Source organism: Emys orbicularis, chromosome 17 (assembly GCF_028017835.1).
Source record: "Emys orbicularis isolate rEmyOrb1 chromosome 17, rEmyOrb1.hap1, whole genome shotgun sequence".
NCBI classification, from domain to species: domain Eukaryota; kingdom Metazoa; phylum Chordata; order Testudines; family Emydidae; genus Emys; species Emys orbicularis.
The window spans coordinates 17,135,670-17,161,857 of record NC_088699.1 but is presented as its reverse complement, the minus strand read 5'-3'; the positions used below and the strand labels follow the sequence as shown (position 1 = coordinate 17,161,857).

The following is a 26,188-nucleotide window of genomic DNA, read 5'->3' as shown; positions in this document are numbered from 1 at the left end:
TAAGGGTTTATAGCCCTGACTTGGTTTTTACTCTAACTTTGGGTATTGCTTAGGAGAATTTCCAGAAAGTCACCAGCTCCAGCCATGACTTGCAGTCCTAGGGAAAAAGCTTGTCTCTCTCACCAACAGAAGTTGGTTCAATAAAAGGTATTACCTCACCCACCTTGTCAGTCCTAGGAAAAGGGATTGCAGGAAGCTATCCTTCATTGTGCATACGTGTGTGTAGGACAGATGTACAAAAAGCATGGGCCTGTCCATACCCCGGAAGGCAGATGTGGCGGGAATGGTTTCCACACACTGCGGACATAGAATCGTTTCAGTACCCATGTAAATGTCACAACATTCTCTATGAAGGCGGAAAGAACTGACAAGGTGGAGAGAGGGATGTGGAACCTGTCAGTGAAAGATGTAGTGAATTCAGGGAGCTTTAATCCAATCCTAGATGAGCCGAAAGGATTCAAGTGGTTCCAAATTGCTATGGATTAATATTGTCATCTGTAATGACATGCTGGCCTTAAAGTCATTGTGTACGTGCTTGGAAAGTCAGATGGCTTTGCAAGGACCTGTGTGCTGAATGCAGACTGTCTGCCGATAAACTCTGCTCTAATGGGGAGAGGTTACTAGTAATCCTTGCACACCTGCTGCAGCTACTACTGTTCTTTCTGACATCCAGGTGCTGCTGGCAGAGAGAAAGCATCATTGTCTCCAGGTGATCATCGGCCTGAAGTACTGGACAGTCCTTTCCTTAACTTCACCCAAGGCCTGGTTCCCAGGGGTTCCCATGAGAGCATGGATGGCCCAGTGGTAGAGTCCTAGCTTACGGAGCCAGGTGACTTGGGCTCAATTCCTTCTTTGCCACAGCCCCCCTGTCTGATGTTAGGCCTTCAGTTAATCTTTCTGTGCCTCAGTTCCCCATCTGTAGAGCGGGGATAGTAGAGAGGGTTGTGAGGATACATTAAAGATTGTGAAGTGCTTGGATGCTGTGGTAATGGGGCCATCTTGGGTGCGTTTTTTCCAACCTTCACCTGTGCAAAGTGGCTGTAAAAGGATAACCAGTGGTGAGAGTGGAGAACTCTGATTTGGTAGCACTTTACACCCGCTTCACAGAGGTCAAGGCAGGGGAGAATCAGGCCTTCTGTTTTCTCTAGTCCCGGATAATGATATGTAACGCTTCACATTTTTACGGCTGAAATCCAAGCAAAAGAAAATCCAGGCGGAATAGTGAGAAATATTGTTGTCGAGGCGCTCTGCTAAGGAGGTGGAGGAGCAGTGGAGGCCCCATGGTTTGAGCCATTTAAATGCAGAAAAAATATTGGAGAATATAGCACAGAGAACAATCTTACATTAACAGGGGGAAGGACTGGATGGCCTAATGTGTAGGTCTTTCCCACCTGCTAGGAAACCCTACCTGCCCTCCATCGTTGTCTCTCCTGGTTGTTTTTTAATTAATAAAATTATGGGGGTGGGGACAGTGTGGCTTAGTGGATTGGGAGTTCCCTTGGGAGTCAGGAAACCCAGATTCTCTTCCTGGCTCTGTCACTGACCTCCTGGGTGATCTTGGGCCAGTCACTTTCCCACCCTGTGCCTCAGTTTCCCCATCTATAAAATGGGGAGGATGATTATTTTGAATGACTTGAGGTAGCACCCACTGTGTGCTAGATGCTTTCCAAATGCTTAAGGAGAGCCCCTGCTCTGAGGACCTCACAATCTAACCCCAAAGATCAGGGAAAAGGGAATAAGAAAAAGCAACTTCTACACAACTTAATGATGATACTTGGATCCCCTTTGAAAAGCACTTTTGGCTCTGTGGGTGAAGAGAGGGAAGTATTTGGCTCTTGTGTGAGACTTGTTGAGCAGGCATGAAATAGGTCTTGTTTGTGCTTAAACCCTCCCAGCCACAGACATGCATGTGGCTGACACTGCTGTCAAGCGCTGACAGGTTCGGTTAATGTTTTCCTCCTCTGCTGCGTGTGTTTCAGGCCGGACCTCAGCGGAGCAATGAGCCAAGTGGAGCTGTTCTGGGCTGCGGCCTCACTGATGCTGCTGGGGGCTCTTGTGAGCATGTGCATGAAGTGTCAGCGTTCTGGTAAGACTTTCTCCTCCCGCCTTGAATCAGGGGCATCTTCAGCATGAGGAAATCCTGCATTGCTCAGTCTGCTCGCCTATGCCAGACAGCTACATATCTCCCTGCAGTCCCAGTGTGGGCTGGGCATGGTGCCTGCTCTCCTACTCGGGAGTTAACTGTAATGGGTGGTTTGCCTGAGCATAAAGGTTTTGCTGCCATTCAGCATTGCAGATATGATCCTCGCCAGAATCAAGCTGAGTCTGATGTCCCAAAGCAGGTGCCTGGGCTCGCGTTTCTTTCCTGGGCATGTGCAGGAAGGCTAGATCTAGGCATTAACTGTCTGCCACCTGCACTCTGTGCAGCGTGAGCTCCTGCTGCCAATTCTCTTCTGATACACAAAGTCCTCGAGGGAGTCACTTGCCCTGACCCTGCCGTGTGCATGGCGAGTACTGCTTTTCGCATGCAACTCCTGCTACTGAAATGGTGGCTGGCGGGAAGCTGGTGCTCGCAGGCAGTGCCCACCTGTGCGGCTTGCACCCTTCTTCCCCCTTCACCCAGTGCAATCCCCTACACAGAGCTAGGGCTCTGTAGAGCTGGAATGGAGTAGGGAGGAAGATGGATGGTGGGGATCTGCCTGGACCCCTCCAGATTCTAACCCCTGCCATACGTAACAAGGGAAAGTTAATACAGCCTGCGTGTGGGCTTGCGACTTTTACTCATCCGTGCTGTGGAAGCTTTCAGGGGTGGTTGTAGGGGCAGCCCCTGGTGGCACAGCCCCTTCAGGAGTTGTGCTGTCTAGGGGCCAGTGGGAACAGAGGCAAGGAACCATTGATCAAGGAGTTGTAATCCCTGGCTTCTTACCCAGGGAGAGAGACAGCAGGAGAGTCCAGGGTTCCCTCTCCACCCCAGTCAGTGCAGGTGACTGCAGGATGTAGAAGGCAAAGCTTCAAAGCCTTGGGGATGGGGAGAAATCGAAAAGCACTTCGCTGTGGCTGGTTCACTAGGAAAGCAAGACACTCAAGAAGTCTTATTTTGAAATGGAGATGTTCTGTGTGTGCATGGGACCCGTGATGACAGGCTCACAGTCCTGCAGTACATCAAGGGAGCCTTGCCAAGCATACTTGCCCTGCTCTGTCACTGAGCGGGCCTTATGCAAAAGAATGCGACCACAGCAGCAATATGGCTCAATAGTCACAAGCAGCCAGGCTGCTGGACCTGACTCTGTCTCTGTTCTCCTCCAGCAAAAGAGCTACATCAGGCAGAGCGCCGACTGGCTGGCATTTCATTGGTGGTGGTTGGTCAGTGGAGTTTAGCTCAGGAATAAAGTTTACACTGAGATTAAAACTTTCCCTTCCTAGCCAACTCCCCCTCTGGCAGGGGCTGTGGACTCGATGATCTAGTAGAGCTTTGCCATCTCTGACCTTTACAACTCTGTGATTCATTATCATCTGCCTTCTAATGCGGGGAGGGAGCATGCATCTCCGAAGTGGCCTAGAGCCCTCGCATTCAGTATCACATCTCCCACCTGAATCTCTGTTCTGCCGCTTCATCTCTCAGTTCAGCACCTGCGCGCAATGGGGCAAATCCATCTCCGAGGCCATGGAGATTCTCCGGGGATGTGTTTCATCCATTGTCTTGCGGTGGTGCGGAGCCATAAAGGATCTCCCCAGGCTGGTTTGACTAGGAGATGTTGGTAATTAGTGCCAGAGTGGGCTCCTGCTACGGGGTAATCATGGGTGGGTTTTGGCCGCGCTTTGATTGTGTTTTGCAGCAGTTTAATAAAGTTGCACTGATTTGGCCCAGAGTGTCATTCCAAGAGGTCGCAGACAGGAGGCGCTCTATGCTAAGCATGATGCCAATGGTTTCAAAGCAAAGTCTGGCATTACTGATCTTTCTTCTGCTACTGGCATCCACCTGTCTGGCCATTGTGATCATTTAGGACAATGGGATATGGGGACCCTCACCTCCCACCCGAAGGTCAGAGCTTGCATACCTACCTGTTGTCTGAGATGGAATGACTCCTTAAAGGAAACCATGGGTCAAATTCATCCTTCGTGGAATTCCACTCAGTTCATTGGATTTGTACAAAGGATGAGTTTGACCCCATGCTCTAGAGAGAGAAAAACCCAAAGCAGCAGTGGTACTAAATTTGAAGAAGTGGCCCTTGCCCAGCTTACAGCTGATCCTGTGAGAGGAAGGATGGTCTACTGGTCAGGGAGATAGCCTAGGGTTTGATTTCCTGCTGTTGCACAGACTTTCTGTGTGACCTTGGGCATGGCACTTAAGGACAGGTTGTTAACATTATTTACGTGCTTAAAGATACAAAGAGGTGCCTAGTGGGGTTTTCAAAAGCACCTAACTCCCCTTGTTTCAAGAGGAGTTAAGTGCCGAAGTTCTTTTGAAAATTCCACTGGGGGCCTAAATACTTTCAAAATCTGGCCCTTAGTCTCTCTGGGCCTCAGTTCGCCGTCTGTAAAATGGGGATAATAGCACTGTCCGATCTACAGGGACAGTAAAGGAAAGGTTGTGAGGTGCTCAGACCCTACAGTAATGAGGGCCAGCAGAGTACCTAGAAGTGAGGTGTTCAGCATCTGCTGCAAGGTGCCGAGTGCCCTCACCTCTTATGCAAGTCATCGGGAATGGAGACTGCTCAGCTGCACAAAGGAGCAGACCCTTGGAGAATGCCGCTGACAGTAATGCTCTAAGGTTTGCTACTGAGCGGCTTGCTGGGCACAGACTTGCAAGGCTGGGCTAAACTGCATTCCATGCTGTCGGACCAGGGATTAATTTGACTGATCCTGGTTCCGATCCTCCAGATGTTGTTAAAACGTCCCTCAGTTGGCCAACAGGACATCCGCATTAGTCCAGAGCTCTTTCCTGGTCCTGGCTGCAGGTTTGATGGAGGCACTAGTTGAAATTTTTTCAGAGCTGCTGTTCTCCAGATCCTCTTGGTGTCTAAATTCTTGTTAGCTCATGTTGTCAAGTTTTTTGTCTTCTTTCTTCCTAATTCCTCACCCATTTTGATGATCTTCTTCCAGCTACTAAACGGGAAAAGAGGCTGTGCAAGCAGAGGAAACTGTAAGTTACCCTTCACTCTCCCATTTTTTCCCCAAGAGGTCCTCATAGGGAGGAGATTACAGAGCCCACACAGCAGCTGGGATCAGAGCTCTATGCATCCCAGATCTGCCCATATTAGGAAATCTGGAGGTGAAAAATAGCTGCCTCAGAGTATTAATGATAGTCCACAATCCCATAGTGCCCAAGAACATAGAATGGATCAGAGACAGAGGAAAGCTGTGTAGTGCCCTTAGAAAGAATAACATGAAATTAAATGACAAGCGATGACCTTGGGCCTGAATGATGTACCAATTGGCTTTAATAAGAGTTTTGGATGAGAAAGGTTAGAGGAGCAAATTAGTATGTTGCAAAATGGTGCCACCACATAGATCTATACTAGGATTAAGGTAGATTAACAACTTTATTAGGTACAAAAACCTGTATTTAAACAATAACATGTGCTAGCTAATAAGAACATATGCTAGCATTAAACTACCACACCTACAATGTCAGCTAAGTAAGGAAACATGAGTTCTCTCTCTCTCACACACACACCCTTGTTTCCTTCAATAACAGACAAACCACAAGTCAGAAGATTAGAGAAAAAAGAAAAATCATGGCTTTTAACCTCTTCCTGCCTTTGGCAGCATAGCTAACCTGCTGCAAAGGGCTCTGGAAGGGCCCAAGGATGGGCCATATTGTGTGATGGGCCATATTGTGTGCTGCCACCCTGCTGCTCCATTTAAAAATGACTATGTGAGAGGCTTTTGGTGTGATGTTTGGCAATTGATGGAAGAGCTACCGCAGGGCTCTATCCCTCTGAATCCCGTCTAGGGTTAGAGAGATGTCCTGGCTTGCTGAAATTAAACCAAGAGCCTGGATGTATTCCTGGTCCAGTGAAGTCAGTAGCTAAACAACCACTGACTTGAGAGGGGTCAAGATTTCACGTTCCATTTCTATAGCTGTTTTTGTTGTTGTTGTTGCTTTTTTTGCAACCCCAGTGACACACCCACACACTCCCAAGGAATCTAAACAGGGACTTTGGTTGAAAACACCCCTGTTCACTACTAAAGTGCCAGCTATAGGAACGGGGCTGATCAGAATGAAGAGAAATGGAGTGATTCGCTGTCTGTGTTAGATTAATAGCTGCGCTACTGGAAGAAAGAGAGATTTTCGCAGGGACAAAGGGGAGTTGGGTGCCCAGCGCTCACTGAAAGTCAGAGAGTTGAAGGCCAGAAGGGACCGCCACATCATCTCGTCTGAGCTCCTGTCTATCACAGGCCACCAACACCCACCAGCATCCGCACACCAAACCCAACAACTGAAATGAGACTGAAGTGTTACAGCCCACAGGAGACTTAACCATTATGTGTCATGGGGAGAATAGGAGGGGCACCAATGCCCGAGGCCCCCACAATGGCAGGGAAATGATTAAGTGAAGTATACCCAGATTATCCTGGCAAGTGACCCGCACCCATACTCAGCAGAGGAAGGTCAAAACCCCCAAGGTCACTGCCAATCTGATGTGGGGGAAAATCCTTCCCAGCCTCACGTAGGGTGATCAACTAGACCAGGGGTAGGCAACCTATGGCACGCGTGCTGAAGACGGCACGCGAGCTGATTTTCAGTGGCACTCACACTGCCTGGGTCCTGGCCACCGGTCCGGGGGGCTCTGCATTTTAATTTAATTTTAAATGAAGCTTCTTAAACATTTTTTAAATCTTATTTACTTTACATACAACAATAGTTTAGTTATATATTATAGACTTATAGAAAGAGACCTTCTAAAAACGTTAACATGTATTACTGACACGCGAAATCTTATCAGAGTGAATAAATGAAGACTCGGCACACCACTTCTGAAAGGTTGCCGACCCCTGAGCTAGACCCTGTGCATGTGAGCAAGAACCAGCCAGCCAAGCACCTGAGAGAGAGAAAGAATGCTCGGTGCCATCTCAGAGCCCTGCCCCTCCCCATCCAACATCCCATCTCCAGCCGCGACCATCGTCAATGGGAGCTGAGTGCTCAAATCCCATTAGGGCTTTGAAAACCTCCCTCAATGTGTGTACCCACAGTAACAGATACTCTTTAGTATTACAGCTCTGCTGTATTCCCTTCCCTTTGGTATGTCACCTTCTTTTTTTAAATATTACCACAGCAAAATGCATGGTCAACAGCTCTTTTACCTTTATTAAAAAAAGAGTAAACAACATGATGCTTGCCTTCCGAAAAGACTGAATAGACCCAAGGTATGCGAGAGGTTAAACTTTCCTTTTGGGCTTTGTGGACCTGTCTCTAGAACCTTTTGAATTCTATTGCAAGTCTGCACTTACTTTATGTCGAAATGCTTTCATCATGGGATAGAAAGAGTCAAAATCATCATTGTTTTCTGGACCAGGATTATCTCTTCATCACACATGGCTTTGCCCCTATCCTTGGGTCCCCTCCTCAGCTCCTGTTGTGTGTTTAAGGGTCATTGGCAATGCTCCCTTTGATGTCAAAGGTCACAAGATCAGACCCATAAAGAGGCTGAAAATAGAGCTGGGTGACGTTATTTTGACTAATAGTTTGTTTGCTGAAAATGCAGTTTTGGTCGACCTGAAAATATTTGTGAATGTGACATGATGTCACCAAAAAGCTTTGGCCAAAAAATATGTTTGGGACATAGGCTCCATTCGTAACACAGCCAGAGGAGAGGGGTGAGGGAGAGGAGGAGGAGAAGATGAGGGTAGTGCCTCCTTAATACCTATCGTCCTGTGGCTAAGACACTCACTAGGGAGTGCCCTACTCATTGGACCATAGGGTATTCTGGGTCGGGTCTTTCTCAGTCTCTCCTGTTGAAGCTGTTCCACTTTGTATAAAATACATGACTAGCCACCGGGCCAGAGAGAGTGAGAACGATTCTATAGCTCAGAGAACTGAAAAGCCAGTTATTTGCCCAGCTCTAGCTGTAAATCAAACAACTTCTCTGCCTTCCTCCAAGAAATATTAACATTTAAAGTGATCACAGAAGCCCCTTTCTTTGGATTTCGGTTGCAACAGCCTTCGTGCTGACGTGCTGTGCAATATAAGCCTCAGCTTTCCTTAGGCTCCACTTTCATGCCCTTAGTGGCTTCTGCCTCCGTCTTATGCTTTGTGACTTTAACAATACGCCCCCCGCCCCCATTGCATGTCTTTCCCTTTAGTACCTATTGCATTAGCCAGAACTTTCCCTGTATTTTCAGGCATGAAAACCAGTCGGGGTTTGAGGTGATACGATCCTATTCAAGTGAGTATATGTTTTTACAAAGCTCTATAGCAGAGGTTCTCAAACTGTGGTCCATGGACCACCAGTGGTCTGCGAGCTCCATTCAGGTGGTCCGCGGATAGTTCCCTCTAAGATGTGTGCCTGGGCGGCCGCACACAAGAGAATGAAGGGCCACCCACTTAATTAGTGGAGCTGCGCAGGCTTGGCTCCACTAATTAGGTGCCTGGACCCTGGAGAAGACGCACATGTAAGGTGAGGTGGTGGCCTTGGGGGGATTGGGGGTAGGTGGGAGGGGACAGTGGGGGGAGAAGAGGGGGTGGGGGGAATTTGGGATGTGCAGGGCTGCAGCGGCCAGAAAAAGAGGCGACTTTTCCCAGCTCCGGGGCTGCAGCTGCCAGGGAGAGATGGCCCAATTTCCCAGCCCCAACTCGGGGGCTGCTGTGGTGGGGGAGAGAGGGAGAGACACTCCTCCTTTCCAGCCCCAGCTCAGGGGCTGCCACGGCGGGGGAGACCCCTCCTCCTTCCAAGACCCACATCGGGGGCTGCCGCTGCAGGGGAGAGAGGGGGAGATCCCCCCTCCTTCCCAGCCCCAGCTCAGGGGCTGCTGCGGTGGGGGAGAGCGGGCACATCCATCGCATTAGAAAAGTAAGATTACTGATATTAAAATATGAGTTGTGTGCTTTTATTTGTAGAACAAAATAACGTTAATTATTATAAACGTTTTTTTGTATAGCACTTTTATCCAAAGTGCTTTACAATAGTTAGCTAACGGTACAAACAACATTTGGAAAGATCATTAAGTGGTCCGCCAAGACCCTCAGCAATTTTCAAGTGGTCTGCGAAAAAAAGTTTGAGAACCAATGCTCTATAGGTATCTGGAAGAATCTTGTAGTTATTAAGTACTGAGAAAGTTTTCCAGGCTGCAGTTTTTGCAAGGATACCAATTTGTGTCTTTTTTTTTTTTTTCATGACAGTGTCCTGCAGTGCAGAGAATTAAATTCCCGTCTCAGAGAATAATACATTACAATTGGGAAAGCATGGAAGGCCTAACTGACAGAACTAGAAGGCTGAGATTTTCAAAGCAGACTTAGGTGCCCACTTGGTATTTGGGTACCTAATTCCCCTAAGCTCCTTTAAAATCCCAGCCTAAATATTTAGTGTCACATAGAATCTGTATCGTGAACTGTAACAACATATTGGCTTAGGCTACAGGGTCCCTGCTCTTCTGAGCAGAAACTTAAACTGCCCCTGAAAATGACAGAGAGAGGGGGGAAACACTTGAACCCAAATTGATACGAATGACTCATTTATCCTTGCCCTGTCATTGCTTCCTGCGGCACATTTGGTTACAAGCTGACCTTTTGATTTCATCCTAAACTGAGCTGCTGATTGGGTTGGTATTAAAGGTCAAACAAAGAAGGTGCCGGAAGCTAAGCTTGCCGAGGCACTGGCTTCCCGTTGCAGTCGATCTAAGTACTTCTATCATCCTGAGTGCAGTAATATCACAGCACCAAACAAAGGCACCATCACTTGGGCCCTTGTTCCTTTGAGTCACCTCAAGGGGACTTTCATTTTGAGCTTTTCTTTCCTCTCCGGCTGCCCCTTCTTTCTTTTCCCCCCTTCCTTTGTCTGTCTTTCTTTACATTTTCTATTCTTTGTTTGTTTTTGTTTTTTTAATTTTAATGATTTTCCCCTCTTCTCTTTATTTCTCTTCCTATGCCATCTTCTGCTGCTACTTCCCCTCCCCTGCTGTTTCGGTTCGGGTTTTGGGAAAGCTAATCTGAAAGAAAGACGTGTTATGCCTGGCTCTGAAAGGAGCAAGATTTGTGCAAATGAGTTACACGGTCTTGAACTGACTATTGAGAAAACTCTGTCTTTGGGTTCTTGAGGCTGTTTCCTAGCAACTGATGACCACAGATCTCTAGGGAGAGTGTTGTCACATTGAGAGAGGGGAAAGTTTCTTGGCTAACATGAGCCAATTCAATGGAGCGCATAGGACTGAGACCTTGGAATGTGACTGGCGTTCTAATGGCCGCTATTAAAACAAGCAAAGCACTATGGGATTGTGCTCCTGAGGAGATGGGCCTGCTGCATTTTGAACCAATTGCATTTCGAAGCTAGATACGGTGAATCTATGGTGGCGGTAGTCCAGCCTAGAAAGCATCATGGCCAAGTACGTGTTGGACAGGATGTGGTGCAGTCTTCTGGCCAGCTGCAGCTGGAAGATAACGTCTTTTGCAGTGGTTGTCATTAGAGTATCTAGCAGCAATGAGGAGTCCAGAAGGGTGTAGGGGCTGCAAAGTGACATGAGGATCTGAGCAGCAAGGCTCCCGCCCCAGAGTGAGACACCATGGTGGGAGTTGGATTTTCAAAGCATTTCCTTCTCTCTGCCTACAATACCTCTGTCTTGCTGCCTTAAGCAGCTGTTTTACATCCAGGTGCTGACCTCTGATAGCTGAAAGATGGTGCTGCTAGCTCAGAATGTAAATGAAACCGAGATCTGGGTGTCATCCATGTATTGCTGGCATTTGACTTGATGTCTCAGTTTTCCCCAGCAGCGAGGTGCTGTGACTGTCTGGGATGGGGGAAAACATGAGGGAGTGCACTGGTGGCAGAAGAGCAGTTGTCCAACAATACTGTCTGGGAACAGCCTGGAAGGAATGGATTTGGGTCATCACAGCAGGTGTCCATTGACTCCTCCAATATCTTTAAAATGGGACAATGCTAAATCATGATCAACAGCAACAAATGCTGTGGAGAGCTCCAGTAGTAGGAGCTGTGGATATCCTGCCTCTGATGATCCATGGGTCCAAGGAGTGCTGTTTCTGTTGTACAATGGAATGTATTCCCAGCCACAGAAGGATTAAACCAGCATAGAGAGAAAGGATAGTCCAGTGGTTATAGTACCTGCCTGGGATTTGGGAGACCTGGATTCAGTTCCCTCTTCTGCCACAAATTCCCTATGTGAACTAGGGCAAGTTGCTTAGTATTTATGTGCCTCAGTTTCCCCATTGGTAATATGTGGCGATAATAGCAATTTTCAGCCTCACTTGACTACTACAGTGAGGGGGGGCCAGAGAAGTCCCTAATATAGATAGCTAGAACTGGGAAGAGGTTTTTATGGTGTGGAGAGAAATTAATTTAAAAATGAACAAAAGTGGGTTGCAGCAACTTACATTTAATAATACTTTGCCTTTCTGCAGCCTTTCATCCCTGGAGGAGAGTGAGAATTATTAAGCAGTGATGGGCCAAACAATCTAAGGAATCTTTATTTTAACAAGATCTAGGACAATGACAGATGCAACCTAACCTCAGGAGAAGTTGCTATTGGAGCATCTAGGACAGTGGCTCTCAAACTTTTGTACTGGTGACCGCTTTCACACAGCAAGTCTGAGTGCGACCCCCCCCTTTTAAATTAAAAACACTTTAAAAATATTTAACACTCTTATAAATGCTGGAGGTGAAGCGGGGTTTGGGGTGGAGGCTGACAGCTCGCGACCCCCCCAGGTCATAACCTCTCGACCCCCTGAGGGGTCCCGAACCCCAGTTTGAGTACCCCTGATCTAGGAGAACCCATAGCTATAATTTTTAGAGAGTGGAAGTCTATAAAAAAGAACTGCTAGCAGCTCGGGGATGGAAACTCATGCAAATTTGGAGAAAATGTCAGCTAATTTGCAGGGGGACTAGGGACCAGCCTAACTTTTAGGACTGGAGCTTTATCTAACACATATTTGTTTGCAGTGGCCTGTTCCTGTTGCTTGCAGACACAATAGGTTTCTATAGTCATTTCCTTCCCTGGCCCACCCTATGTTTTTTAGGAAGGTAATTGAAAAAGTTCTGGATTTCGTAGTCTGCAAATATCTGGAAATCCTTTGCATTTGACTGCTCTGTGCTCAGTTTGAAAACGTGTCTCCTACTGCCATAACCTTCAACATCTGATTTTATTTTCCACGCCAGTTGCAGTGACAAGGCAAGATCAAATTAAATTGCCAGACAACATCCCAGTAACAAGGTAGGTGACAAAATAAGATATTTCAGCCAAAATTTGGGCCACTGGGTCCACCCAAACTTTGAGAAAATTGAGGATTTGGGTCCACATCTGGCTTGGCCTATATTTAATTTACTGCTTATCCTTTCATAATGTTCTAAATCCTCTTGATATCTGTGTTCCAACTGCTTTTATAGCATCCACTAGCATGAATCCTTAAAACCAAGCCAGGGAAATGAACTGTCATTGCGGGTGAAAGGCAAGTAGCGCAGGAGGTCCTTGATTTTAACCATTTTGACATTGTGAAGCCCAAGCAAACTGATATGGAACATATATGGCAGAATATTGTCGCTTGAGTATATATTTGTTTATCCAAATCCCATCCCAAATCCCCCAATTCCCATTTCTTAGTCCTCAAAAGGTCTCCTGTTGCACAGCCCCACCAGGAAAAGCTCCGTGGAGCATGGGGATTGTTCAGCCCATTGGTTGGGGACCTCTGTAATATCCAATATTTAATATGGTGTGTTTAGAACTGGGATTTTAGCTACTTTCCAGTGTGAATGGCTTGTATTCCAGGTATAGACCTACACCGCGTTAGTCCAGCGCTCTTTCCTGGTCCTCGCTGCAGGTTTGATGGAGGCACTAGTTGAAATTAAACTAACCTACACCGCATTTGCCGGAATCTGTTAAATTAATAAATTTCTCTCTTTCAGGAAAACCAATAAGCAACTGCAGGCCACAGGTATTGATGGTAGGTATTTATACAAAAGTATCCATTTCTTTACACCTTTTGTTATCTGCCCTGGGTGGGTTGTTACTCCAATACAAAATTAGTACGTGGGAATATTACAAATCTTTGCCTGTTTATATTGGCAAATGGAACATATATGGTAAGAGATCCCTGACTGCTATATACGCCTACAAAGCTCACAGAAGTTAAGCCTGGGAGAGGATGTTCCATTCCCATTTATAGTCATCCATTTTGAATTCTGAATGGTGCATTATGGGGACAGGGGTTACCTTGGAAGTAAGTTAGCTAACGCTACAACCTACTCCTATAATAATACCTAACGCACAAACATTTGTAGAACTATACAAACACACACAACGAACCTTCATGACGCCCCATGTAACTCGTTACCCTTTGCATGATGGAATGTTGCTTACATTCTCTATCCATTTATTCTGTGTTTAAACCCTTTATCTATGTGACTATTTCTCTCCAGCACCTCTCTCAGTCCCTTTGAAAACTCCTATTTTTAGTTCTCCTTTTCTCTTTTCCTTTGAAACTAAGACCAACCTCCTGAGTCTTTCCACAACTTTGCAGATTCTTCAGACCTGGTCTCTGTTGCCCTACACTGCGCTCTCCCCTAAGCAGTGGTCGTCTTACTGGGGTGCGGGAGCCAGCTCTGCACACAGTATTCCAGCTTTAATTTTCTGAGTGCCCATTGCTGGAGCATGTGGGCAGGTGACCTGGATTTGGGGAGAAGCGGAGCACCTGCATCTCCCAGTAATTTCAACTGGAGTTTTGGGTGCTCAATGCTTCTGAGAATCGGGCCCTAAATGTGGTATTAAGTGAAATCCCTCTTCCCCACAATATTCAGTACAAACAGCTACCATCCCTGTCCTGCTGTGAGACAATATGCTACCTAGTCACTGGTGAACAAGGAGTTAATCCCAGCTCAGCTTTACCCTCTCCTCTTGCTTAGCTAAGGGCTAGAGAAGGGACTGCTTGTGAGATGTAAGGAAAATGCCCTTTCGAAGATCAGGCTTCTCATCCAATGACCCTAAGACTGGGTTAAACTGCAATCCAGGGAGTTTTTCCTATTGACTTTCTGCTTATATTCATTTATTATCCTCCCTTCCCTTGCTACAAAGCCTGTTCCTTGGGGGGAAAGATCTTGCTGATTGCAAATTCTGAGCCCTTCCAACTGCTTAAACAGCCCAATAATAATAGATAACTCAGTGATGGACCATAGCTTTCCCTAAAACATGTGTCTTGCACCCCACCCTGGTTTGACCTGCAAACCTGGGCTCTGTTGAAATACCAGAGAGGAGGGAGTTTTCACATCTTTGGCCCCCTGTATAGCTAGGGACTGTTCTCCAAAGCACCTTGCCTGCCATGGAGACAGAGAGTCCCTAAGGGTTCTGTCCAAGCACCTTTCTAGGTAATATGTGAGGACCTCACAAACATTTAATGAATGTCTCCCCAGACCCGTATTAAGTCTGTCTGTCGTTATGCTCACTTTACAGAAGGGGAACTGGAACACCAAGATTAAGTGACTCACTCAAGCTCACAGAGGAAGTCTGTGGCTGAACTGAGAATTGAAACGAGCTGTCCTGAGTCTCAGACCTGGACCACAGCACCACCCTCTCTGTCCAGGGGTGGAGTTTAGCGAGTGTCTTGGATTCTAGTCTCTGCTACTATCGCTTGCTACCTGGTGTTTCTGTTTTTCCTACAGTGCTGCACTGAGCTGATGGTGTTGGTGATTCTTCCTCTCTCACCCCCAAATCTATTTCCTCACTAGTGACCTAGGTGGCTCTTCCCATTAGAGCATTTTCCCCAGTTTGGTCCATTGTTCCACAATTCATTATTTTCCCCTTTCTTTTTATACTGAGCTCTATTTCATAGAATCATAGAATATCAGGGTTGGAAGGGACCTCAGGAGGTCATCTAGTCCAACCCCCTGCTTAAAGCAGGACCAATCCCCAGACAGATTTTTGCCCTGATCCCTAAATGGCCCCCTCAAGGATTGAACTCACAACTCTGGGTTTAGCAGGCCAATGCTCAAACCACTGAGCTATCCCTCCCCCCTGAATTTCACATCTGGTGGCTCAATCGCCTCTGAATCGGATTTCATAGCCCCTGTAATTGCTAGCTAGCAAATCATGGCTAACATACAATGTCAACATGTGCTCTCTTCTAGGTGACGGTGCTGAGCCCAGATATCAAAATTTCATTAGAGGTAAACATTATGACTGCAACATAATTCAATTAGGCTAAGAACGTGGCGGACAAAATTCAGCCTTAGTATAAGTAACTCCCATTGAAGTCAATAGAACTCGCGCCCACTTATGCTAGGACTGGATCTACTCCTCTATTTAAAATAATAGTGGGAAAATGAAAAGCTGTGATCCCTGCTTTAATGTATGTGGGTGTTTCTGCATATTAGATGGAAGGTCACCAGCCTTTGGAAACAACATCACATTTTTGTTCCTGTCTCTTCTCTGAATGGAGAATCTGTTAGTATACGGGCTGGCTTCCCCTTGAGTTTCTAATCACACCCTGTCTGTATTCAGCTGTCAGGATATTTCTTAGGCTAAAAGATGTTCCCCAGCTGTAAAATGGAGGTCAGAATGCTGCCTTTCTCCTGTTTAGATTGTAAGAGCGGCAGGGACGGTCTCTTAGTAGCATCCAGAGCACAACAAGGTTCTCATCTCAGTTGAGGCCTCTGGATGGTACCGTAATACAAATAATTAATAATAACAAAGGTAGCAGGAAGAAGGCATCTCCTGCCGTCCGAATTCCCTTCATTAGTATTTTATTCTTTAATGCATAGGAATATAGTAATTATTCTGGTCTCGAGGTCTCCAGTAGCACAGCTCTGTAAAGGACATTTTATCTTTGGAGGAAGATAGGGCTGATCAGGGCACTAGCCCATTGTGATGCAATGATTAGAGTGAAGCAACCATCACAAAGGCCACAGATGATTATGTTAAAGCCCAAATGATGGCATTGCTCAGTCTGTTTTTTATAGAGGAGCTCATCAAATCCTTTTGTTTAACTATCCATGCCCCTTGACCAGGCCTCATTGTCCTTTAGGACAGTGGCTGTCAGCCTTTCCAGACTACTGTACCCCTTTCAGGAGTTTGATTTGTTTTGCGTACCCCCAAATTTCACCTCACTTAAAAACTACTTGCTTACAAAATCAGACATGAAAATACAGAAGTGTCACAGCGCACTATTACTGAAAAATTGCGGACGTTCTCCTTTTTACCATATGATTATAAAATAAATCAATTGGAATATAAATATTGTACTTACATTTTCAGTGTATGCTGCATACAGCAATACAAACAAGTCATTGTCTGTATGAAATTTTAGTTTGTACTGATTTTGCTAGTGCTTTTTATGTAGCCTGTTGTAAAACTAGGCAAATATCTAGATGAGTTGAGGTACCCCCTTGAACACCTCTGCATACCCCTAGGGGTATGCGTATCTCTGGTTGAGAACCGCTGCTTTAGGATAACTTAGACTATATGCTAAATTACTCTTTATCTAAAACAAAGCCCCTTAAATTCTCTTTCCCTGGGCCCTTACGGTACGTCTACACTGAATAAAACTCCCATGGCTGGCCCGCGTGAGTGGCCTCGGGCTGGTGGGACTTGGGATGTGGAGCTATAAAATTGCTGTGTAGATGTTCAGGCTTGGGCTGGGATCCTCCCCCCTCTGCTCCCCCCGGCAAGGTCTTAGAGCCCAGGCTCCAGCCCAAGTTTTACAGCCCTGCAGCCTGAGCCCCACAAGCCCAAGGCAGCTGACGAGGATCAGCTGCAGGTGTTTTATTGCCATGTAGACATCCCCATAGGGTCCATCCCTGCTCCCATGGACGTCAATGGCAAAACTTGCATTAAATTCATGTTTAGTTCAGGGGTGTCAGGCCGGATGTGGCTTGCTCAATACTTTGAGCCTGCTCACAAACCTGTCTTGAGGTGTCTGAGCTGCAGGCTTGTGAGTGACATGGCTGATGCCTTTTGGTCAGTGCACTTTGAAGTTTCTGGGCAGTGCATTAGAAAGCAGCAGGGTGGGGCGTGTAGAGGAGAAGGTGTTGCAGAATGGGGAGGAGACGGGGAACACCAAGACAAGAGAACAGGAAGGTGAGACTGGTGCAGTCTGTGCATTGGGGGGAGAAGTGTTAATTTTCCCGAGGCAAGAGATACACAGATCCAGTAAAAAACTGAGTGAGAAAGGAAAGAGCTGGAATGCTTGTTTGAAGGGAAGCAATCGCCACAGATGCTCCTGGAGAATCTAACCTGGCCCTGCGTGTTTCTAAGTGCATAGACCTTTTCTGGATCAGTTTTGTGACTTTATTTTGATTTTGCGCTGTGAGAAATATCCCTGAGACTGTGCTAATGGCAAATGATTTGTACTTGCAGAAGACAACCAGGAATTGGATGCTGCCTATGTGTAAGTCAATCTTTCTCTCATCCATCAGTACATTGAATCTAATCTCTTCAGTCTCCCTTGCTAATGGTAGCTTTGAATTGTAGGATGTTACAGTGGGTTTAGTTCATCTTCTTAAAGAGGAAATTGAATTCCAAAGATTTGGGTTCCAAAGCAGAGCTTTGAAGATCATGACATTCATTCTGTTTCATTATTCAGATTGTGAACAGCTGTGTTAATTTCACACTCTCTCTAAGACCTTGCAATGGGCCACGTTACTGTGAACCATTGTTTCCGCTGTGAATAGTAACTTGCTAGTGCGGTTACTCTCAGCAGAATATGCAAGATCTCAGGATGGAAATGAAAAATCTGTCCTAAGTGCTTCTGAATTTGTCATGAATAACCTATGGGAAGCCAGGTGCTAAGCAGGATACATGCACAGAGAAGGTGTTCCATGTCCAAGTTCTGCAGTTGTACATAACTCGTATTGAATATGACTTCCATTGTATCATATTAGCCTGTAGTGCAGCTCACACCTGAACGTGAAACTACACATCTCATAGTCTGTGTAGTATTAGAACCATGAGGAATGCAATAGGCTTGTTTCAAGAATGATATTGGACAAGGAGCCAATCACAAGAAACATACCCATTCCAGATGCAACCAAGATACAGTGCAATACATACATACAAATACTGTACTTCACCTTCACGAAGGTATTTACATCCTTGCATAGACCCACTACTGTAGAATCTACCTATTAGATTAATCACAGAAATGGACAGCGGTATTGATGTGGGTCACAGAAATCTCATTTAAAAGAAATAGCTTTGGGAGGCACCTTTGGAAGTTTTGTATTTGGTTTACTCAGTTATAGAAGTGCATTGCCCAGGAGATGAGGCAGCTTGTGATAGCTGTGGCAACTTTAAGGAAAGTTTAAGATTCTGGGAAAAGAAGGCTCTGTGGCTCTTTCTGATTGATTTGGGTGGCTGGGAAATTGGGGTCCCACGCATGAGTAAGGTGAGTGGGATTTTGCCCCAAGTGCCATCTCAAAGGCAAAAAATATCTAAGACTGAGATGTTTTATCTTTTCCAGCAACCCTATAGCTACAGATTACTTGAACTGTGGGACGTTCTTGAGACCAGCAAATGGTACGTTCACAAGACAGACAAATGAATTGCTGTTTATTCAATCCACTTATGGAAGATAAAACCAATGAAGTATTTCCAGCCAGCCAGGTTGTAGCGTGGGTTTGGGATGAGCTAGAAACAGACAGTTTTCTTCTTTTATCTTTCTCCTTTGTTACAATATGGTTTGACATAATTTTAATTAAGGAATAGACATGGGCAGCAAGGGGTTAAAAGTTATTGTGTCGGGGGGGAATCCAAAAGGAGGGTGCTACAGAGCGGCAAAACCACTGAAAAGCTGTGCCACGCTTCAGGGCTATGGTCAGGTGCCATACTTCAATGCAAATCAGCTGGTTTATTTTCATTAAGCCCTGGTTGGCTTCAGGCCAGTGGCAGAGCATTGCCTAAAGCCGCACCGCATGTAGTCCAGAGCCAAAGCCCTGAATGTTCAAAGGCGATGCTATCCCTGCCTAACAGCAGCACCATCAAGTTCTTGTCTCAGTGGCGTACAGTAGGTGGTGCAAACAAAATCAACCCCAAGCCCGAGCAAGTCAGGAAAGTGATTTGGGCACGGCTGTCCGTATAGGCACCTTACATTTACAGTGGAATTCCCTGAGGTTTAACATTCACGGTGGAATTCCCTGAGAATGGAATGGAATGTCCCAGGAAGAGAATGTGAAGTGCCACAGGTCTTAAATCTCCAATGGTCACTTTGTTTTTCAAGTTTCAGAGTAGCAGCCGTGTTAGTCTGTATCCGCAAAAAGAACAGGAGTACTTGTGGCACCTTAGAGACTAACAAATAAGCTTATGCTCAAATAAATTTGTTAGTCTCTAAGGTGCCACAAGTACTCCTGTTCTTTTTGTTTTTCAAACCATACAATATTCTGTGTTCTCATAACTTGAGTCTACGTACAGAAAGGTGCATCCACCTAGGCCTGACGCCACACACACTTATAGATGTGCTTACCTGTATGCACTGGGAGGGAATAATCCCATTTGGCTACCTGAGGTGTCTCAAGCTACTCCCGAAAGTAAACGCTTGCAGGACCTCGACCTTGGGGCTGATCCTGCAGCTCTCATCCTCACAAGTAGGCCCATGAGGGATGCAGGACGGTGCCCCAGATCTCTACTATTAGGAACACTAATCGGTGTTAAATACAGAACAGATGAGGTAGCGAGCCTGGAAGCTATGTTTAGAGAGACATTGACTTTAACGGGGCTCCATGCAGGCGCAGCTAAACCCATTGCAGAATTGAAAGCTCTTCAGGGCAGAGGTTGTCTCTTTGTTATATGTTTGTATAGTGCTGTGAACAATGAAGCTCTGACCTCTAGGCAATACCATAATACAAACAATAAATAATAATCATCATAATTAGGGTCCTATTTTGTCTAGGGTCTTTCATGAAAACTGTGTCCCAAATTGCTTCTGCAAAACTAAATCCTGTAACACACTTAGAGTTAAATACGTTGTAACAGAAAGAGGTGTTTAATACACTGTTCTTAAAAGTACAAAAAAGAGGTTAACTAATTTAAGTCTGTCACCAGAAGACGGATGTGGTGTAAAGACCTTTAAAAAAAACTTCTCTGACTTATTTGTTTAATTATTATTCTTTTATATTGTGGTAGTTACCACAGGACTTAATGGAGATCAGGACCCCATTGTGCCCGATGCTATACATATGCATACTAACTGGCAGTCTTTGTCCCAAAAGCTTGCAATCCAAGCAATGACTTTAATTATTTTGTTTTTCTATTTTATAAAACTAGTGCTTGAGGACTGTGTGAAAATTATGGGCAGGAGGAGACTCTCAAAAAACGCAATGCGGATGTTGCATGTGTGAAATTCTGTGAAATAGCCATTTTGATATCCCAAAGTGTGCAAAACTTATCTGAAATTATTTCTGATTCTGACACCATTTTTGGATAATCAATTTTTTTTGTCCAAAAGAAATTTCAAAACGTTGTCTGTTTTCCACTCAAAGATGGTCTTATTTTTGAGGGGGGAAAAAAGAAAAATATTCTTGGGGTGGGGTTTTTTTTTGGTGGCAAAAATGTAACTCTTTGGGGGGAAATTCAAAACTAAATGTGAAAATCCTGAATTTTGAGTGGTGCAGAGACAAGTGGTACTTTTGTGTTGTGACTACAGCATCCACTGACTTTATTAGCCTAGCACTTCCAGTTTGTGCCATGGGAGGGGTTAAAGCAAGATGGAAAGTGATTGGCATGTCTATTTGCATGAATGAATATCTGAGAATCTTCCTAACTTTGATGTGGTGACCACATCAACTGTTCAGGCTTCAGTTACATTTTCTGCATCTGTGGATGTACATTTCAGATAGTAAACTACAGGCAGTTGCTCGTGTGGTTTAACTGCCCATGTACATCATGGTTGCTTTTTAAACGGATTCTAATTATAAATATTATTAAATGCCTGCACTTGAGCCTTGGTCTCAGCCAATAGTATCTCTCAGCTGTGGGGCTAGTCTGAAAATAGATAGTGAATGTGGGCTGAGAGGCAACGGGAAGCTACTTATCAAATGGAACGGATTCTTCAAAGCACACATTCAGCAAACCACATATAGAGCATACGAATTTTAGTACATAAGGACTAGGGCCAGCTTGTGATCTCTCTGACATGGTGTAAATCCAGAATAGCTTCCTGGAGTTCCATGCTGAAATTGGAATCAGGCCTGTAAGATGTACCCGTTAATTCAAAAGCAATCTTACCAGCTGGCTGTGTGATTATAATGGCTTACTATTTGTATTCCAGTGGGGCCTGAGGGTGTTATTTGGGGTTTTTAGAACCCTAAACAGTGGTAGTTTAATTATTTTATTTTAGGCGGTGTTAGGGATAAATTAATTGGAATATAGCAATTTTGTTTGATAATAATTAATATAAGTAAAGCAATGGGGCTATTTAGTTGTCACTGAGGCCAGAACTGGAAGACAGGGGTGTTTCTCAAGTATCACTGAGGGGTTAATTTGGCCTGCAGAACCTTCATTACTGGTCATGATGTGTGAGATGGAAAGAACCCAGCTTGATTCTCAGATTCCAGAGTGAGTTTGCAGGGCTGGTATTTAGAAAAACATCTTTTAAAACCAGTAGTCTGTGCCCATTTGATCTGGAAGCCACTGACTGACAGTAAACACAGACACCTCCCAACACCATTATTTTTTTTAGAGACCAGTTTCAGAGTAGGCGGCACTTCAGGGATGTGTAACAGACTTTACATGTGTAGATTGCCAATTAAAATCAGGCTGGTAATGACGGAAACTTATTCTCGAATGGTTCGTTGGTGATAGTCTCCGTCCAATTCACTGTGAAGCTGTGTCCTTGTCCCAAGAAAACCATCACAGCTGGCACCTTTGGCCTCTCTGCTGAGACTGATAACAAGGAGTGATTTGGCCATGGAAAATGAAGAATCCTTTCACCCCAGAAATGATCTCTATCTGGGTAGGTAGAGCAGTGCACAGCAGGTGCAGGTTTCTCCACTGCCTGGCTGCCATGTGGGCTCAGTAGGTAACATTGGTTTCAAGGGCTGCCAACTGGCACATTTGGGCTCGTCTATACATACAACTCAGACAACTTTAACTATACTAGTATCATTAAAGCAATACAACTTCCTAGTGTGGATACAGTATAAAAGGGCTTATCCTGGGCTAGCTTATTTCCCGTACAGGAAAGGAAACATACTATGTCAGTGTAAGACCCTGTTATATTGGTATAACTGCATGTACTCGAGCGGTTGTACTGGTAATAAGTATTTCGGTGAATAGTCACACCCTTCAACAACATACCAGTGAAACATTTCAGTGTAGATCAGGCCTCTGATCAGCTCTTAGTTCACAAGGAGGAAAAAACCCTGCACTTACAACTGTAGGATTGGAGTGTGAGCCTGAGGACTTTTTACCCCTGCTTGTAGGTTCTGATCTAAATCATAGAGGTTTTGGTTGTTTACCAGAACTGCAATGAGCTAATACAGGCTGGTTGTTCCTATTGCTACCCTATTATGCAGGATTAATAACCCCAGTTTAATTTTTTACTCCTAGTTATACAGGACAATCTATTTGAGGTTGTAGTAGGTCATCCATTCCTAACCTCTATATCATGCAGCAGACGCTCCCAGCCTCTCTACCCACAAAAGCTTATGCCCAAATAAATCTGTTAGTCTTTAAGGTGCCACCGGACTCCTTGTTGTTTTTGTGGATACAGACAAACACGGCTACCCCCTGCTACCCTCTAAACACTGTCATGAATACCCAGTCTTGCTCTCCTTGAAGCCAACTGCAAAACTCCAGTTGATTTCAATGCAGGATCCGATCCCATGTTAACATGTTAAAGTGATTATACTGAAAGTGACCATGCCTCACAAGCTCCAGTTCTAGCACAGTCTTTAACAGTGACCTTTCTGCTAACTTTCTTAAGTAGTGCATTTGTTTCTCTGTGGTAAACACCTCTTCTCCACAGGTAGCTGGTGCTAAGACTTAGTGTTGTACACAGAGCCACACGCAGAGAGCTCTCACCATCATCCAACACGTTAAGTCCTTCCTTTTTATCTCTTACAGAAAAGGACGAGGATTCCTGTTCCTATCAAAATGTTGTGATTGGGGCATCCAATAGTGCGGAGTCTGGTAAGTGGCAGTTTTGGGGGGACGATTACTGTGTGTATTGCAGTAGTGCTGAGACGCCCCAGTCATGGAGCAGGGCCCCCAATCACTTCGCTTAAAGCTTTACTCACTTAGGCCTTGTCAAGGTTCCTTCCCCACTCTGAACTTTAGGGTACAGATGTAGGGACCTGCATGAAAACCTCTAAGCTTCTCTACCAGCTTAGATCTGCTTTTGCTGCCACCACTCCCAATGTGCTAAGTCCCTTCCTTGGGTAGCCTTAAGAGACTCTTCCACCAATTCCCTGGTGAATACTGATTCAAAACCCCTTGGATCTTAAAACAAGGAGGAATTAATCATTCTCCCCCCTTCTCTTTCCCCCCACCAATTCCTAGTGAGTCCAGATCAATCCCCTTGGATCTTAGAACAAGGAAAAATCAATCAGGTTCTTAAAAAGAAGGCTTTTAATTAAAGAAAGAAAGGTAAAAATCATCTCTGTAAAATCAGGATGGAAAATAACATCAGGGTAATCAAACTTAAAGAGCCCAGAGGAAACCCCTCTAGCCTTAGGTTCAAAGTTACAGTAAACAGAGATAAACACTCTAGCAAAAGGTACATTTACAAGTTGAGAAAACAAAGATAAAACTAACATGCCTTGCCTGGCTGTACTTACAAGTTTGAAATATGAGAGATTTGTTCAGAAAGATTTGGAGAGCATGGATTGATGTCTGGTCCCTCTCAGTCCCAAGAGCGAACACTCACCAAAACAAAGAGCACAAACAAAAGCCTTCCCTCTCCCCAAGATTTTAAAGTATCTTGTCCCCTTATTGGGCCTTTGGGTCAGGTGTCAGCCAGGTTACCTGAGCTTCTTAACCCTTTACAGGTAAAAGGATTTTGGTGTCTCTGGCCAGGAGGGATTATAGTGTGGTACACAGGAGGGCTGTTACCCTTCCCTTTATAGTTATGACAGGCCTTTATTCTGAAATGAGAACTTTTATCTCTGGGATATTTTTTCAAAATTGTGGATTAATTTTGGCTTTTGATATTATATGCTGTGTTGATAACATCTCAGAATCTGATCACAATTAGCTTTATGCTGAATGATTACATTGGGTATACTGTTTTAATGGGCAGCAGTACCAATAACAGGCAGGTCTAACCCATGCCTGGAAAAAAACAAACAAACCACGCGCTAAACTGGGAAGTAGATGAGATGGCAATGACCAGACATGGGAGTGGAGTTGCTCCACATTAAAATGCACAAGCCCACAGGTCTGACTGGAAACTCAGCCTTGTCCAAATGGTTACATTTTTAGAGGGTAGAAGTGAGACATTTCAAAGAACAGTTCCACATTCTTAGTCCACTTGCTTTCATTGCACTGTGCACACGTTTCTTGCTCACAGATGACGTGGACGACTATGAGAACAGCGCCTCTATAAAGATATGGAAACAATCAAATATATCAGGTATGTTCTGAAAACTATCGTTATTTAATATTTTTATGGTAGCACCCCAAGGCCTCAGTTAGGATTGGGGTCCCATTCTGTGAGCTGCAGATGAAGACATGACCCCTAGTCATGATAATAGAAACATTAAAAAAATTAGTTGCACATTGTTGCATATCTTAGCAAGGATTTTGAGTACTAGCTTGGAATCTTTATGTGCCTCTTGCCTTTCTGATATTTAAGGGAGCACAGACAGAGTTGGAAGACCTACAGTTTGACTGTGGTCCCCTGGCAGGCCCTTACAGAAGACTGTTTCTTCTCTTATTTCAAACCTTCTCAGTTTTTAACTCTCCAAGCTGCAAACTCTGCCTTGCTTTTGGAGCCCTAAGACCAGGAAACGAACAAGCAACAGTATCTTTGTATCTTATGTCCCTGGAGTATGAAGCTCCCTGATGGGCCAGCATAAAAGCCTTGGTTAGGTTAACTTTTTAAAACAGAGGTTCAATTGGATATGTAGCTTCCCATGAAGCACATTGGGACAGCTTTAGTTGTGAGATGCACTGTTGGGCGTATTTAGGAACTTCTCATATCTGATCTCGGGATGCTCTAGACCAGGTGTAGGCAACCTATGGCACACGTGCCGAAGGCGGCACGCGAGCTGATTTTCAGTGGCACTCACACTGCCCGGGTCCTGGCCACCGGTCCGGGGGGCTCTGCATTTTAATTTAATTTTAAATGAAGCTTCTTAAACATTTTATAAACCTTATTTACTTTACATACAACAATAGTTTAGTTATATATTATAGACTTCTAGAAAGAGACCTTCTAAAAATGTTAAAATGTATTACTGGCACGCAAAACCTTAAATTAGAGTGAATAAATGAAGACTCTGCACACCACTTCTGAAAGGTTGCCGACCCCTGCTCTAGGCAAACCAAAAAGTGGATTTTAGCCCACGAAAGCTTATGCCCAAATAAATTTGTTAGTCTCTGAGGTGCCACAAGGACTTCTCATTGTTTTTGCTGATACAGACTAACACGGCTACCACTCTGAAATCTAGGCAAACCGTTTCTTGGTTTTTTTGTGTGTGCCCTGTTTATAAATCCAGTAGATTGGAATGTCTCTGTGGATCTGTTATGATCTATTCTAAAAATCTACTGAAGGAACACTGCAAACTGCTGTTATATACAGTCTTCAAGACTTTCCAAGGAGCCTTGATGCTAGAATCTGGTATTTCTTGGCACATACAGAAAAATGGCTGGTATGGAACACACAAGCTGATATCAACAACAAGAGTTAAAAAGGTTGGCAGGGCGTATAAAGATGTGCGTAGATCAACACATTTACTGATCAGTGCTTTCAATTCCCAATAACAACTCTCTACGTTTAGAAAGCCCAGATGATTATCCAGATTACGTTAACTCAGATGTTGCAGCTGTGCCAAACTAAAGGTAAAAATAGATAAAATGTTTGATGCATTTTTTGTAAACC

The 26,188-nt window shown here is 44.8% G+C and overlaps 1 protein-coding gene across 1 annotated transcript; it reads left to right on the top strand.

Moving 5' to 3' along the window:
* Positions 1–1,998: 1,998 nt before the first annotated feature.
* Positions 1,999–26,146, top strand: LAT2 (linker for activation of T cells family member 2). The gene is made up of 11 exons (XM_065418099.1): positions 1,999–2,086; positions 5,104–5,143; positions 8,347–8,390; positions 12,327–12,381; positions 13,071–13,108; positions 15,285–15,323; positions 17,512–17,542; positions 18,614–18,669; positions 23,212–23,277; positions 24,656–24,718; positions 26,088–26,146. The coding sequence occupies exons 1-11, from the start codon at positions 1,999–2,001 to the stop codon at positions 26,144–26,146; spliced, it is 579 nt and encodes a 192-aa protein (XP_065274171.1).
* The last annotated feature ends 42 nt before the right edge of the window (positions 26,147–26,188 follow it).